The sequence below is a fragment of the Lithobates pipiens genome, unplaced genomic scaffold, assembly GCF_037356315.1.
Source record: "Lithobates pipiens isolate NorthernLeopardFrog02 unplaced genomic scaffold, aLitPip1_a1.2 Scaffold_8, whole genome shotgun sequence".
Classification (NCBI taxonomy): Eukaryota; Metazoa; Chordata; class Amphibia; order Anura; family Ranidae; genus Lithobates; species Lithobates pipiens.
In genome coordinates, this window is record NW_027507903.1 from 411,440,900 (window position 1) to 411,456,250 (window position 15,351).

At 42.1% G+C, this 15,351-nt stretch overlaps 1 protein-coding gene across 3 annotated transcripts in view; it reads left to right on the forward strand.

Annotated features, from left to right (window-relative positions):
- The window catches only part of TMCO6 (transmembrane and coiled-coil domains 6), a 55,357-nt gene that overhangs the window by 34,788 nt on the left and 5,218 nt on the right, over positions 1 to 15,351 (forward strand). For 2 of the 3 annotated variants that reach the window (XM_077474138.1, XM_077474137.1), the window contains exons 5-10: positions 247 to 430; positions 9,094 to 9,198; positions 9,300 to 9,385; positions 9,997 to 10,113; positions 11,181 to 11,292; positions 12,452 to 12,635. In XM_077474138.1, coding sequence (XP_077330264.1) covers positions 247 to 430; positions 9,094 to 9,198; positions 9,300 to 9,385; positions 9,997 to 10,113; positions 11,181 to 11,292; positions 12,452 to 12,635 — 788 coding nt within the window. The remainder of the gene's footprint in view (positions 1 to 246; positions 431 to 9,093; positions 9,199 to 9,299; positions 9,386 to 9,996; positions 10,114 to 11,180; positions 11,293 to 12,451; positions 12,636 to 15,351) is intronic. The other variant, XM_077474139.1, reaches the window with a different exon arrangement.

Genomic DNA, 15,351 nt, shown 5'->3' on the forward strand with positions numbered 1-15,351 from the left:
ACCAGATTTTACACTCTCCAATTTTAGTAAATCAATGCCTGTGTGTTAAGTAGTCACTAACTACTGAGCTAAATGTGTACCTACCCAGCTGTACCTACAGTATAAGAGAGAGTGACTTTAGAAGTCGTGGAATATTCAACCCATCTGTAGATCAGCAGAGTTCTGATTTTTAATCTTCATGTAAAAAATTGGTAATGTTTGTTTATTTAGCCTTGTTAATTTGACTACTTGTCTTTCTTTCCTCAGGATAGAAGGCAGCATGCGAGTTTTAATTGGATTGTTCACATGTCAGTTTGCCAAAATTCAGATGGAGGCTGCCAGGTGTCTTCATGAACTATCTCATTCAGATGACCCAGCTGTGTCCAAAGCGTGCCTGCCAGCTACCTCCTACCTTCTGACGTACTTATCAGGAAGCAGCGCAGAGCTCACGGTATTTATTTTGATTTTACATGAACCATTATCATATGAAAATGTTAACAGCTTACTATTTCAGAAATCCATGTTTACTGCAAAAAACCTATAAGCGACTGCACCATAATATCTGGATGGATAAGTCTGCAACAATGCAAGTAAAATGTGAATTCTTGGCCCCTGGTCTCTGGACAGTTATCAGGCTGAGAGGGCCTCTCTAAGTTCTGTTTGGCTAGAGCAGTGATGGCGAACCTTGGCACCCCAGATGTTTTGGAACTACATTTCCCATGATGCTTAACTACACTGGAGAGTGCATGAGGATCATGGAAATTGTAGATCCAAAACATCTGGGACGCCAAGGTTCACCATCACTGGGCTAGATTGAGCAACAGTGAATGGCATTTTCATGCAACAGTCTAAAAAGTAAAGTCTATTACACAGTTTAAAAGCCCATCTCAGAGATAAAGATCCCCCAACTCACTCTAACTGATCTCTTTATTTAAAAAAAATTCCCTTTTTACGTGCCTAAAGCCGCAGCAATGTGACATTGCATTCCTATGTTTCCTGTCCTCTTCTGTTTACGGCTGCCGGAAGCCTTTAGGCATCCATGTCGCTGTTTAGTGACAAGGTCCACTCAGGTTCCAGAGGAGGAGTGATGTCATTACAAGGGGGTTTTCAAGGTTGAAGGGTGTTTGTAGCTGTGCATTAGCTGAATATACAACTTCCTTCACCAGGTGATTTAAACAAAAAAAAAACTTGCACAATGGATTTACGAGGGGTGGAAGGGGATCATATTTTGCCTGGAGTTGGGCTTTAAAGTCCATCTAAAACCTCATGTTCAGAGTAATAAACAGGTATTTTTTGGTAAGTTGCAATGCTAAATGTCTTAAAAACAATATAATTTACCTCCCTTTAATTTACCCACCCAAACCCCCCCCCCCCCCCCCTCAACACACGCACACGCACACACACGCACACTATGGCAGGCATGCATTTTTAAAGGATATAACAGCTAACTGGTGTACTCCAAAAACAGAAAAATTGTATTTTGATATATTAAACAAAAGTGCTGTATTTTCAGGAAAAAGTGATGAACATATATGTTGTGACAAAGCCATTGAACATGCTTTATTGGTTACAAAAAAGCTGTAATAGAATTATTATACAGGATTTATATAGCGCCAACAGTTTACGCAGCGCTTTACAACATTAGGGCAGACATTACAATACAATACAATACAATACAATACAATAGAAGACAGGGGGAATCGGAGGGCCCTGCTCGTTATAGCTTACAATCTAGGATTTTTTTATTTTTTTTTTAAAAGGTGCTAAACACAGGTGTCCATCTACTACCTACCATTGACAGGTTACATTTGTAAACGTTCCCTGTTTCAAAGCCAGCAGCTGACCCTATGCTCAGTTAGCTTCTTTTTTTCTTTTTTATTATTATTTTTTTGTTGACGTTTTTATAATTTTTTTTGTCTTTGTCAGCCTATAATAAAAGTAATACAGGGAAGAGTGTACCGGAAAAAAAAACATACACAGGTCCTTTTAAAATATAAACGTTATTTTGGTATGCAACCAGGTACTAATGGCCTCTGGTTATGGAAAGGCTAATAAAAGAGAGTGCATTCCTAACTTTAGAATGTACAGACTGGCATTGCCTGTTCATACAGAGTTCACAATCTGCAAAACACCCAGATCTTTCCTATTTATTGATTCCCCATTTTTTCCGATCACCTGAAAATGAAGTTGTTTGAATTTTTTGCAACCCCACCCCAATTTAAAAAAACTGTGGTTTTATTAGGTAACACAAAATATGCCTGACACCCTCTTCAATAGACTGTTCTATGCTGAAATAAATTGTTAATTTACTGGATGAGACACATTGTGATTAAACCATTGCTTAGTATTTAGGGCTAATTAGGATCTTGTACAAATCTGCTGATTAAGGACACTTTGGTAGCAGGAATAATTCTTCCCTACTGGAGTTCCAGAAAGAAAGCCAAAAGCATATTAATGATATTACTGGAGTGAACAATGCACGGTCTCTTACACATGAAAAGATTGCAGAAGGTGATCAATGGTTAGCCGCATAGCAGGGCTCTATAACATAGGGCGTTCCTATACTGGCCTGACAAAGCACATTTAACATTAAAGCAGACCATCTCTCTTTAAGCATTGTGTTGGATTTAGTAACTTGCAAGGCTTTTGGCCTTCTTATGACATTATAGACTGTAATCTATATTGTATATGTCAATATTATATTTTTTGTTTTCTACTTTTACTGATTTTGTAGCTCACCCATACTATGCATAGTTTTTCTAGCCAGCTTAACCACACAATAAAACTTCCTGCAGTTCCTAAAGTAGCACGAAAGGCTTAAAGCTGAACAGGTATGGTTTTATTACAGTTTCAATGGTCCAGATTAGACAAACTTAGATATACATATTCCATACCTGTGGGACCGCTGTGGAAGCAGAGAATCTTCCGGGTCCCCTGTCAATCCCCCCGCTTTCCTATAAAAAAAAAAAATGACCACACTGAGCAGGAGAGCACAGGTTGGTCAGTTCTCTAGCTGTGCTGAGCACTCCGCTTGCTTTATTCCAATGATCAGACTTGTGCTGACACACAGCTGAGAGCAGAGGGTATTTGAAAAAGGGGAAACATTTATTATTATTTTTTCTATGCATACACAAATTGTTTGCCCTTTTATTTCTATTTTAAACAGAATGGGTTGTTTTACAAGATAAGAGTTTACCAATACTTAAAGGTAAATGCCCCAGTACATGTGCTACCCTCCCACCTCCAATCGCTTGCCTACTGTCCTTGTCACCTCTGCTGGCTCCAGGACCGATCATCTCCTTCCCCCAAATTTCCTTGTTTTACAATAGGCACTGTGGGCATTAGAACATAGGCTCTTGCTGCCATCAGTCAAACTGCTAGGAGAAGGAAGCTGGGGTGTTGCTTGCCGGGTGCTGTGTGTGTGTCCATGGATGCACACTTCTCAGCACAGGTCCTGGATGGGAGCGAGCATGCATTGATATCTCCATAGCACCTGGCTAGCTAATGGAAACACCCTAAAAAAGGAGGGGGGGCAGCAGCTTTGGGCCCCCTAAGTACAAGAGAAAGGGGCATTTGAAAGGACAGTGACTACACCAATTAGAAGAGTTTGGTCTTCATCTTCAATGTTTTTGTTTTAAAAAGAAGTGTTTAATATTACTCTTGTGCCTTGCAAGGCAAAATGCAAAGATACATCCTAGTGTTCAACAACTTGTAAGACAAAGACATATGTGTTATTTTATATTGGTTCTGTGGTTTGGCATACATCTCAAAAACATCACTTCAACTGCATCTAGTTAGACCAAAATTTTACTTCTCTATAAATGAGAAATCGCTTTATTGCATAACAAGAAGTCTTTGTTTCTGGAAATATGGAAATCCGAAGGTCCAGTGGTCAGCATAGACAGCATGTAACAAAAAGAAAATTACCATTGTTTTATCTTATTATCATATACTATTAAAAGTACTATTTGTTTAAAACTATTATTTTGGATTTGGGTGGATTCTTTGAGGCTGCAGCAAGCATTGGATCTTGGGATTGATATCTTTGCATATAAATTCCTATTTATTTACGCCAACTGTAATTAGAGTAGATGTTAATCACTATTGGCATTTAAAATGTTTTTATTTTAATCATTAAGTTGCTGGGGCAGGACTGAAACAGAAACTCTGCCAGGGAGATGTTGTCACTGGACTTTCCACATGATTAAAAAATAAAACTGGTAATCTAGTCTACAGCCATCCGCCGACATTTAAAATTTTGGTTTAAATGAAAGTAAATAAAAGTAATATTGTCTGTCTAATCCAGGCGATGCCACAAGCGGCACGCAAAGCCTCTTTTGCCGGCACGTGACTCCTTCCCCCATCGGCAGAGCAGCACAGGGAAGTGTCAGTGAGACACAGCTTCTGCCTCACTAATGCATTCCAATCTCTGAATTCCGCACGCCACAGCCACACTGAGGGGGGGGGGGGGGGGGCACTCTGCATTGTACAAGATGGGAAACATTGGTTCTATATCTTTTGCTGTAGCTGCGGTTGTCACTCGCAGTTCCATCCAGCTCTGTTGATGGGGAAGAGATTGGGTGCAGTTGTGCTAGGGGAGCGGACCCTGTTTCTAGGAGGATGAGAACTGTGATTGGCCACTGCTAAAGTGAATCACAGTCCTGCTAGCTTTGCCCACCATCTGGAGGAAGATGGCTTGTTTGGTTGACACTACCAATCTCAGAAAGAAGAGATCTCTCTGTGAAAACCACAATCGGGTGACAGTTTGTGGAATTACTGTTGAGCTTCTGGGAACTTTGTTGAAATAGTCAGCTATTTGCTGCTGTTCTCCTACCACGCTAGCCATTTTAATTTGGGTGGTGAGTACAGGTGGCAAACCTTTGCCACATTCTTGTCTATCAGTCATTTAACTTGCTGACACTTTAAAATTACTTTTTGTTATTCAAATCTCACTTTGTGCAGGGGTGTAAAGCGGTGGGCCAGATGTGCAGGGGTTACAGTGGGGGGGGGGGGGGCAGATGTGCAGGAGGTACAGTAGGGGGAGAGATGAGAAGAGGGTTCAGTGATGGGGCAGATGAGCATGGGGGTTCAATATTGGGATAGAGGAAAAGGGGGGTTCAGTGGTTAGACAGAAAAGCAGGGGGTAAAGCAGTGTGGCAGATGTGCAGGGGGTTGCAGTGGTGGGACAAAAAAGCTGTGGTGGGACAAAAAAGCAGGGGATACAGAGGTGGAGCAGACGTGCAGGGGGTTACAGTGGTGGGACAGATGAGAAAGGGAGTACATTAGTGGAACAGATGAGCAGGGGGTTACAGTGGTAAGGTAGATGTGCAGGGGGGTACAGTGGTGGGGCAGATATGCAGGGGGGTACAGTGGTGGGGCAGATGTGCAGAGGGGGGTACAGTGGTGGAACAGATGAGCATGGGGTTACAGCGATAGGACAGATGAGCATGGGGTTACAGTGGTGCAACAGGTGAGCAGGGGGTTACAGTGGTGCGACAGGTGAGCAGGGGGTTACAGTGGTGCGACAGGTGAGCATGGGGTTACAGAGGTGGGATAGGTGAGCATGGGGTTACAGTGGTGGGATAGGTGAGCATGGGGTTACAGTGGTGGGATAGGTGAGCATGGGGTTACAGTGGTGGGACAGGTGAGCATGGGGTTACAGTGGTGGGACAGGTGAGCAGGGGGTTACAGTGGTGGGACAGGTGAGCAGGGGGTTACAGTGGTGGGACAGGTGAGCAGGGGGTTACAGTGGTGGGACAGGTGAGCAGGGGGTTACAGTGGTGGGACAGGTGAGCAGGGGGTTACAGTGGTGGGACAGGTGAGCAGGGGGTTACAGTGGTGGGACAGGTGAGCAGGGGGTTACAGTGGTGGGACAGGTGAGCAGGCGGTTACAGTGGTGGAGCAGATGAACTGTGGGTTACAATGGGGGGACAGATGAGTTCGGGGGGCACAGTGGTGGGACAGATGAGTAGGGGGTTACAGTGGTGGGACAGATGAGAAAGGGAGTACATTAGTGGAACAGATGAGCAGGGGGTTACAGTGGTAAGGTAGATGTGCAGGGGGGTACAGTGGTGGGGCAGATGTGCAGAGGGGGGGTACAGTGGTGGAACAGATGAGCATGGGGTTACAGTGATAGGACAGATGAGCAGGGGGGCACAGTGGTGGGACAGATGAGTAGGGGGTTACAGTGGTGGGACAGATGAGCAGGGGTTACAGTGGTGGGACAGATGAGCAGGGGGACACAGTGGTGGGACAGAATTGCAGGGAGGGGGTACAGTGATCCGAGGTGTGAAAGTGCATCCATTGGGGCTGATCTGAGGACTGGAGGTGCAGGAATCGGGGGTGATCTGAAGCGTGAAAGTGCAGGATGTTCATTTCTCACTATTACTATTATTAGTTTACAGCATTTGCTGTATAAAAATTCCTTTTCGTGATTGAGAGTGTGAAGTAAATTTTTTTTTTCTTTTTTTTTTAAACACTTAATTACTTTGAAAACATTTTTCGGCACACTTTTCTCAAAAGGTTGCCTACCCCTGGTCTAATCCCACCCTAAACATAGTGATTCGGTCCTGAGTGGGTGCTGGCAGCACTTGCTGACTACTTGGGGACTTATTAGCAAGATCTCCTCCCCTGCTATGGTAATTCAACTGCCAGATCCTCCACTTATTTTAGTTTACAGCAAATTCAGTGGAAAAAGTGTGAAGCCATTGTCTAGCCTCATGTATATGGTTCTTGGAATAACTGACAGATACAGGAACCTGGTGGAGGATATCCTATTTTTTTATCCATCTGCAGATCGGATGAACATGGACAGATGGTATCAACGGGATCAACGGAGCGATCCCCGCTGAGCAAGCTGATGTTCACGGGCGGATCGTTACGGATCCGTCCCTTGTGAAACGGGCATTGGAGACATGCAGACCACTGACCAAACTGGCCTTTCAAGAAATGGCACGGACCACTTTAGAAGTATAATGCCGCGTACACACAACCGGACTTTCCGGCAGAATAGGTCAGACGGAATCATTCCGTCGGATAGTCCGATCGTGTGTGGGATAGTGCGATCATTTTTCTTAAAAAAATTCAGACGGACCTAGAAATAGAACATGTTTCAAATCTGTCCGAAGGACTCAATTCCTATCGGGAAAACCGTTTGTATGCTGGTCCGACGGACCAAATACCACGCAAGGGCAGCTACTGGCTATTGAACTTCCTTTTCTAGTCCCGTCTACGTCATCGCGTTCAAAACGAACGGACTTTCAAACAGACTTTAGTCCGTTCTTGTGTGGGCAAGTCCGTTCGTTTGGAAATCCGTCGTAACTCCATCGGGAAGACCGTTGGACCTTTTCTGACGGAAAGTCCGGTTGTGTGTACGTGGCATAAGAGGATGTGAAAGCCTAAATCCTCCACAACAGCTGGAGGACTCTTACAGCTATAAAGAACAATGTTTAAGCCCTTGTAAACACGGTCGGAGATTCCGACAACCAAATCCGTCGGAGTAATTCCGACGGATTAATTCCGGAAGAGGTCCGGAAGTGATATTGCATACACACGGTCGGACTAAGTTGTCGGAAAATCCGATTGTAGATAACGTGATGACGTTATTTAGTTACGATGGGACTACGTTCAGGCTAGTAGTCAATAGCTTTGGTCTAGGAATTTGATCTGAGCATGCGTGGCACTTTGTCCGTCGGAGTAGGCTACACATGATCGGAGTATGTCCGATAGGAGCATTTTGTCGGAAAATTTTACCGGCAAGTTGGAAAACTTGGTCCGTCGGATATTCAGACGGAAACAGTGCAGACCACACACAGTCGGAATATCCGACAAAACGGTCCGATAGGAAACATTCCGTCGGAATCTCCGACCATGTGTACATGGGCTTACAGATCCATTTTTTTTACTAACAGTGGCGGGAACATATCACAGGGAAACTTGCTGCAATTGCCCTCAGCAAAAGTTTCAGCTGTGCTAGCCATCAATGGAATGTAACTAAACAAATGGACTGGCTAACAGGGCTAAGCGCTGACAAATTTGTTGGGCAAACTTGCAGTGAAATGCCCTTCCACATGCACCTAAATCTGTTAATTACAAACTGATGAGCTCTTTACCATTGCCTTTATTCCAATAGATCATAAATGGCTGATTTCCTCTGTCTGCAGAATCGGACCATAGCGGAGACGGATGATATCGGGTGTCAGCGGATGTTTATCCGCTTACACCCGCTATGCCATAGGTATGCATGTATGTCCGTATTTCATCCGAAAACAGATGGATGAAATACGGACATGCTGTCCACGTGTGTGAAAGGGGCCTTAATGTTGCTACTTCCAGAGTGACACTTTAGATCCATCCTAAACTCTATTGCTGTCATAATTTTAGAAGATGATTTTTGTGCTTTTTACAAATGTAGATTAGTAGCCGCCACCCTCCAGTATCATATTGCATCAGTAGCTCCCTAAGATAATAATCAAACACAGTCTTTCTGAATAGTCTGTATTTGTATGCAGCTAGGCACACACCCCACATTTCAAGTGACATTTCACATGCATTAGGGTGCATGGCCAGTGAGCACTGTATTGTAAAAATCAGGGGAGTGGTTGAGAGGGAGTTTTTCCCCCTACCTGGACGTTCGGGTTGTCTAACTGCAGTGCAGAAGGGATGTGATTAAAAACACTAAAGCAGCCTATAGATGATTCCATTTTCTTTCCTTCCACCATGGGTGTAAGGTAAAAATGTTGCTTAAATTCCCCAATCAACACAGGCAGTGTTGATGGGGGGAATGCCTCCCTCAGCGCTATTGTGTTCTGCTGGTGGAGGGGCTCCGGGAGCCTTCCTGCCTGGCAGAGCACAATGAATAGTGTTGCCGGCAGTAATCGGATGTAAAAAATCAGAAAGGCTGGTTGTACTTCAGTTGGTCAATGGATGGACAATCCGCATGCCCATACATGGATCATGGCTGAATTTCGATCCATGTATGGCCGCCTTTAGTTTAATGGAGGCTGACGGCTACCCATCGGCTCTATTACTTTGATATGTTAAACAGTGTGGCAGATTTGCTTGAAATATCGGTTTTGGATGGAAAGCAAAATTCTCTTTACTTAATCTTTCTAGGAGCTATGTTTATATACCTTGGGTAACCTAATTGTGGAAAGAGAGGCAGCAAGACAACAGTTACTCTTACAAGGAATTATTCCTGCCTTTGCGGTGTGCATACAGGTGAGGTGTACTGTAACTTTTATTATATCACTTATTTCAGGGATGTGTAATACATGTGATTAAGCAATGCAACGGACTGTATAATCCATTTTCTATTACAGTCTCCTCATATGACAGTATTGGAAGCCACTGGATATGCACTTTCTCAGTTATTGCAAGCAAAGGAAGCTCATCAGAATATAGTCCAGTAAGTTGCCATATTTGACACATACTCGTATCTATAGGAACATGCAGACCTAGGGTACTCTCAAATTTTCAAATGCCAAGTATTAGCCAGAAATGGGCCTTGATAAGTACATTCCTTTTAGGGCCACTTCACACTTTTGGATTACGTGTGTTGCATCTTTTACAATGAAGATTAGCACAACGCATGGCAGTGCTTTACCATGCCTTGTGTTGCACTGGAGCACATGTGTGTTCCTTTAGTTTGCTGGGTTGCAAATAAAAATGAACAACCTTGCAACTCACTCTAATATTAGATTAGACGTGTTACTATGTAAACACAATTTTACATAGTCGCAATCTGACAACAGCAGTAAATACCTGCATATGCATATTCATACATGCATATGCACAAGTATAAATACATTACATATAAATATAGTGTAAGCAATAGCCCATGCAAATAATAGAAATGCATTCAAAGTAATGTAAGTATTCTAAGAGTAAGAGAAGTAATATTCATTAGTATTAGCATTTTATGTTATGTCCTGCTAGTTGTATGGTGTGCCTTTTATTTCAGCTTTATATGGTATCAGGATTGTTGGTGAAAAAATTCAATTTGTTACCTTTGTGCAGAACTGTTCTCGAGGCTGGACTAACCCAGGACATACTTAGACTGTTTGTTTCTGATTCCGAAGATGGTTTTGGGATGATGATTGAATTTGCTTGGTGTCTTCATTACATTGTCAGCAGGTATATGCATTTTAATGTACTTTTCTCCCTGCTACCTACAGTGGGGTAAACACTATGAGAAAATCAGAAGAAAAATTCTGTACGAGGCATAATTGTTCGATTTCCAGATAGTGTGTACACAACTTTCAACATCTGATTCCGATTTTCCAAATGAAAATTTACGAAGGCACAAAGTCCAAATATTTTTTTTGTGCGTGAACAGAACTAACAATTTTCACTTAATGTGTACTGTTTTCATATAGAAAAATCTGATCCAAAAGACCGCAAATGATCAAAAAGAATACACAACAAAAAAAAAAGCCTCTGTCCGAGAATTTTCCTACAATTACAGCAGTACCATCCTGTTTCGACCTGCTGTGAAATATTGAGGGAAAATGGGCAATCGGTCATCCGATTTTCTTATAGTGTATACTGGTCTTAAGCAAAGTTTCTAAAGCTGGCTTAGAAAAGAAACAGCACCTGAAAATGTACAAATATAGCTATTGTTAAATTTCTACTATTACAGTGTGTGTATATATATATATATATATGCAGCCTGGCTGGTACCACACATCTTCTGGCAGGAATCTTCAATGGAAGGCCTAACCGTCAGCCTGTCAGATTGCATGCTGGTTTTCTATTGAAGTAAATGGGAAGCCATGGCTCGCATACTTGAAGATTTCTAAAGGCTTTGGGGCAGAGGCCATGCTGCCTCGGCAGGTCACGCTGTGAAGATCCTAGATACAGGGTTGTAGTTAAAAATAACACATTTCATATGAGATGAAGAGACTTGAAAAATATGTTGATTGAACGTGAAAATATTCTAAATGTATGGATATGTCCAAATTGGCATTCTTATATTTTATTTGGGTTTTTCTTTTTAATTAATTTTAAGTGAATTACCTCCGCTTTATTTTCTGCTTTTTTATTTTTCTGTAAGATGGGAAGCTTTTAATAATCAGTGTTTTTTTTTTTTTTTTTTACTAAAGGAAATATACAGTGCATTTTTCAATCATACATGTTTGTGTGGTATAGTAATGACCTTAATAAATTATTTTTCTTTTTAAAATGTTTGTGTGATTTCTCAGCCAGGTAAACAATGCACTGCTGATTTCACAAGGTGTCGTGTCCAAACTGGTACATTTGCTGACAAAATTAGCTGGATTTCTTACAAACACCAATTTTCCTGATTCTGAGCTGGTTAGTTCTAGATCTAAAAATCATAATTTGTAAAATGAACAGTTCATAACTTTTGTTTATGTATATTAGCTGGCTGTTACTCACTAACATATAGCTGCCGTACACAAATGGTGATATTCTCGCAGGGAAAACTTATAGATGAGAGCTGATGTATAAGTTATTGCATTAGTCTACAAATACTTCACAAGAGCACAGTGGATATTCCTACTGTGCTGCTCAGTGTGCAATTCTGCGTGTGCCTTTTACGTGCACTTTTGATTTATTTATTTTTTACTGAGCTGCCTTTAAATGCATTTTGTGTTGTGGTTATATGTGTTTTGTACATTTACACATTAAAAAGTGCAGCATGCTTTTTTTTTTTTTTTAAGTGGTTGTAAAGGTTCTTGGTTTTAAAAACAAAAAACAAACATGTCATACTTGCCTCCATTGTGCAGTTGGTTTTGCACTCTTCTGGGGTCCCTCAGCAGCGCTCCTGGCTCCTCCTCTTCTCTAGTGCCTCGTCTGCGGGTGCGCTCCCGAGTCCTGCTTCTACGTCTATTGACACAGAAAGCAGGACTCTGCCCCGTCCCCAGCACCCGTGTCATAGGATTTGATTGACAGCAGCGGGAGCCAATGTCTGCGCTCCTATCAATCTATCCAATCAGGACAGGAGACACTGGCCGGAGCTGGTGTGCTCATTCTCGTCGTGGGAAACGGGACTCGGGTAAGTATAACGGGGGCTGGGGGGGTTTGGGGGGCTGCTGAGTGACAAACGGCTTTTCACCTTAAGGCAAAGAATGCGCTAGGGTGAAAAAACCTTGAGGGTTTACAACCCCTTTTAATCACCGCAATGATGTATGCATATTACAATACATTCATTTTGCTTGCATATTTATTCGCACTGCATTTAAAAATACGTTGAACTGCATCCATTGTAAATGAGCATTTAGTCCAGGTTTGCGTTTTGTATTTTATTGTATAATATGCAGTGTTTTCTATTATGTAAAAAAAACATTCTGAATGTCAGGTTTTCTTGGTTCTAAGAAAAGCTGACATTCCACTTAAATAGAGGAAGGAAGGTTCTAATCCTTCCTTCCTCTATCCAAAACTAAATGCAGTGTTTTCTATTATGTAACCAAAACATTCTGAATGTCAGCTTTTCTTTTCTTGCACAATACAGTTGGTTTGCCCCTTAGTACGATGCTTGGGAAACCTGCTAGCTGAAGTTGATGCTGCAGGCAACAAAGTTTTGAACCAAGAAGATGGCCGCCTGCTTGTGGCTTTGTTTGTCTTCATTCAGCAGTTTCAGAAAGAGCATCTCTTTGTGGTTCGGGAATGCCTCTGGACGCTGAATAACATGACAGGTAAACTCGAAGGATAATGCTTATGAGGCCTTGCAATCTAAAAGGGAGGGGCAAGTGATACAATAGGTAATAACTCTGTGGATATGAGTTGATGGAGAAAGTAGAAGTTCAGTTTTTATGTGGAGGCGGCAAAAGGCTTACCTGAAGAGATTAGTTTTTTAGGGAACACGTCAAGGTGGACAGAGTAGAAGATGGGTGAATAGATTGAGGTTGGCAGTTCCAGAAGATGGGAGAGGCCCTGCAGACCAGTATTGGATAGGGTGATGAAGAAGCTAGAGAGCAGAAGGTCTTAGGGGGAGCAAAGTGGATGGTTGGGTGATATTTGGAGAAGTTGGTGATGTAGCAAAGTTGTGGATGGCCTTGTATACTGTTAGTATTTTATAATAATAATAATAAGGAAGTGAAATAGACATGACACCAGCTGAATGTTATGGAAGTGAAGGCAGTATCATAGGGCAGCCCTCAAATTTTCCACTTGCCTACTCGCATTTTGTGAGTGGAAAATAAGGGCTGGCAAGCATGGGCTGCCTGGGAGTGGGGGGCGAGCAACCGCAGGCAGGCAGGGTTGAATGGGAGCCCCAGGGAAGAGAAAGAAGAGCAGGCGGCTGGATCATAAGAGCGCCAAGGAACATTGCTGTGACAGCTTTCATTAGAAAGAGTCCATTGCCAAGTGTTCCCTACACTCACTGTCACACACAGCCCCGCCTCCTGACCCGGGTACTTTGATAGACAGATCACTCGTCCAACGCCGAGATATGTGACATGTATGAAAGTGTGCAGGCCAGTAGGCGGGGCTGTATGTGATGGTGAGTGGCGGGAACACTCATAAATTCAAATGAAAGCTGTTATAGTGATGTTCCTCGGCGCTCTGATAATCCGGCCGGCAATCCTCTTCCTCTCTCCTCCTGCACAGGTAGGCTGCATTGATGGGCACAGGTGAATCAGCATTGATGGACACAGGTAGGTTGTATTGTTTGGCACAGTTGAATCAGAATTGATAGACACGGGTGAAGTGGCATTGATGGGCACTGATAAAGTTGTTGTTAATATTTATTTATGTAACTTAATTCTGCATAAAACATTTAACTGTAATTTCATGAGATCATTTATGAGGGCATGATTATGGGCAGGACAGGGTAGGGGTTGGGCGGGGCAACTGGTGGCGAGTAACCCTTAAGGCCTAGCTAGGACTTGAAATTTTGAGCCCTGTGATAGGGTAACAAGTAATGGGCACATCTGGGTGTTGTCACCCCACAGCTGGAACTACCTGACCAAGGGCCTTTATAGCAGGATTACCAGTATTATTTTAATGAAGAACATAAAATATTCAGATACAATTTTTTTTAAACACATTAACGTGCTAGAGCGTGTATGAAATTTTAGTGACTGCGATTATATATACTTTAACATAAGTATATTTATAGAATAAAGCCATGTTTGTTGCACCTTCTGTGCACACATAGTGTATTAACATGAACCACGGAAAAGTACCCATATTCTGTAAGCTTGTTTCTTAATCTTGCAGAGAGCATCTGTGCCTACCCACTGACCAGTCAAAATTCAATAATGAACAGTACAAGCAGTTTCTTAGTCATAGTACTGCACTCGTGAAGATCACTGGCACTTAGCACAATATGCCTATGCTAATTGTAGACAGTTTAGTTATGCCACCAATGTTTGGGATTATTTTTATAGGTGTGTTAAAGTCAGAGCTGTGTCATGTTTATAAAAAGACCAGAAGGTGTAGAGCTGAGGCTAAAGCTGGGAATACATGAGTTTTTTTTTGTTAATGATTTGAATGGGAAAAAAAAAAAAAAAAAAAAAAAAAAAACCTTGCAGATCCCCACATCTACACAAGTGATGTGGATGCATTGATCTCCGCTGCTGCACTATTGTGTTCTGTCAGCGGGGACTCCCCTACCACCATCAGAATACACTGATCAGTGCTGCAGTCATTGGCCTCAGCGACTGATAAAGTCCAGATTTGTGCAATGCATGAATAATAGTTGTGAGCTGTGGATCTCTGCAGCTCCTCCAGAGTCACCATGGGCATCCTGGCTGCTTCTCTGATCAATGCTCTCTTTGCCCAGCCTGTCCGTTTCGGTGGACGGCCATGTCTTGGTAGGTTTGCAGTTGTGAAATACTCTTTCCATTTTTGGATGGTGGAGTGAACAGTGCTCAGAAAGCTTGGGATATTTTTTTATAATCTAACTCTGCTTTAAACTTCTCCACAAGTTTATACCTGACCTGTCTGATATGTTCCGTGGCCTTTATGATGCTGTTTGTTCACTATGGTTCTCTAACAAACCTCTAAGGGCTTCACAGAACAGTTGTATTTATACAAAGATTAAATTACACACAGGTGGAGTCTATTTACTTATTATGTGACTTCTGAAGGCAATTAATTGATTCCACTAGATTTTAGTTTGGGATATCAGAGTAAAGGGGGCCACACTTTTCAGATATTTATATGTTTAAAAAAAAATGTAAAACCATGTATCATTTTCCTTCCACTTCACAATTATGTGCCACTTTGTGTTGGTCTACTACATAAAATACATTTACATTTTTGGATGTAACATAACAAAATGTGGAAAATTTCAAGGGGTGGGAATACTTTTTCAAGGCACCGTACGTAGCACTTGTTAACTGTTTTACTTACCTCATAAAAAAATCCATTCTAAAATCCATCTAGTATAACTATTTAAAAACATAT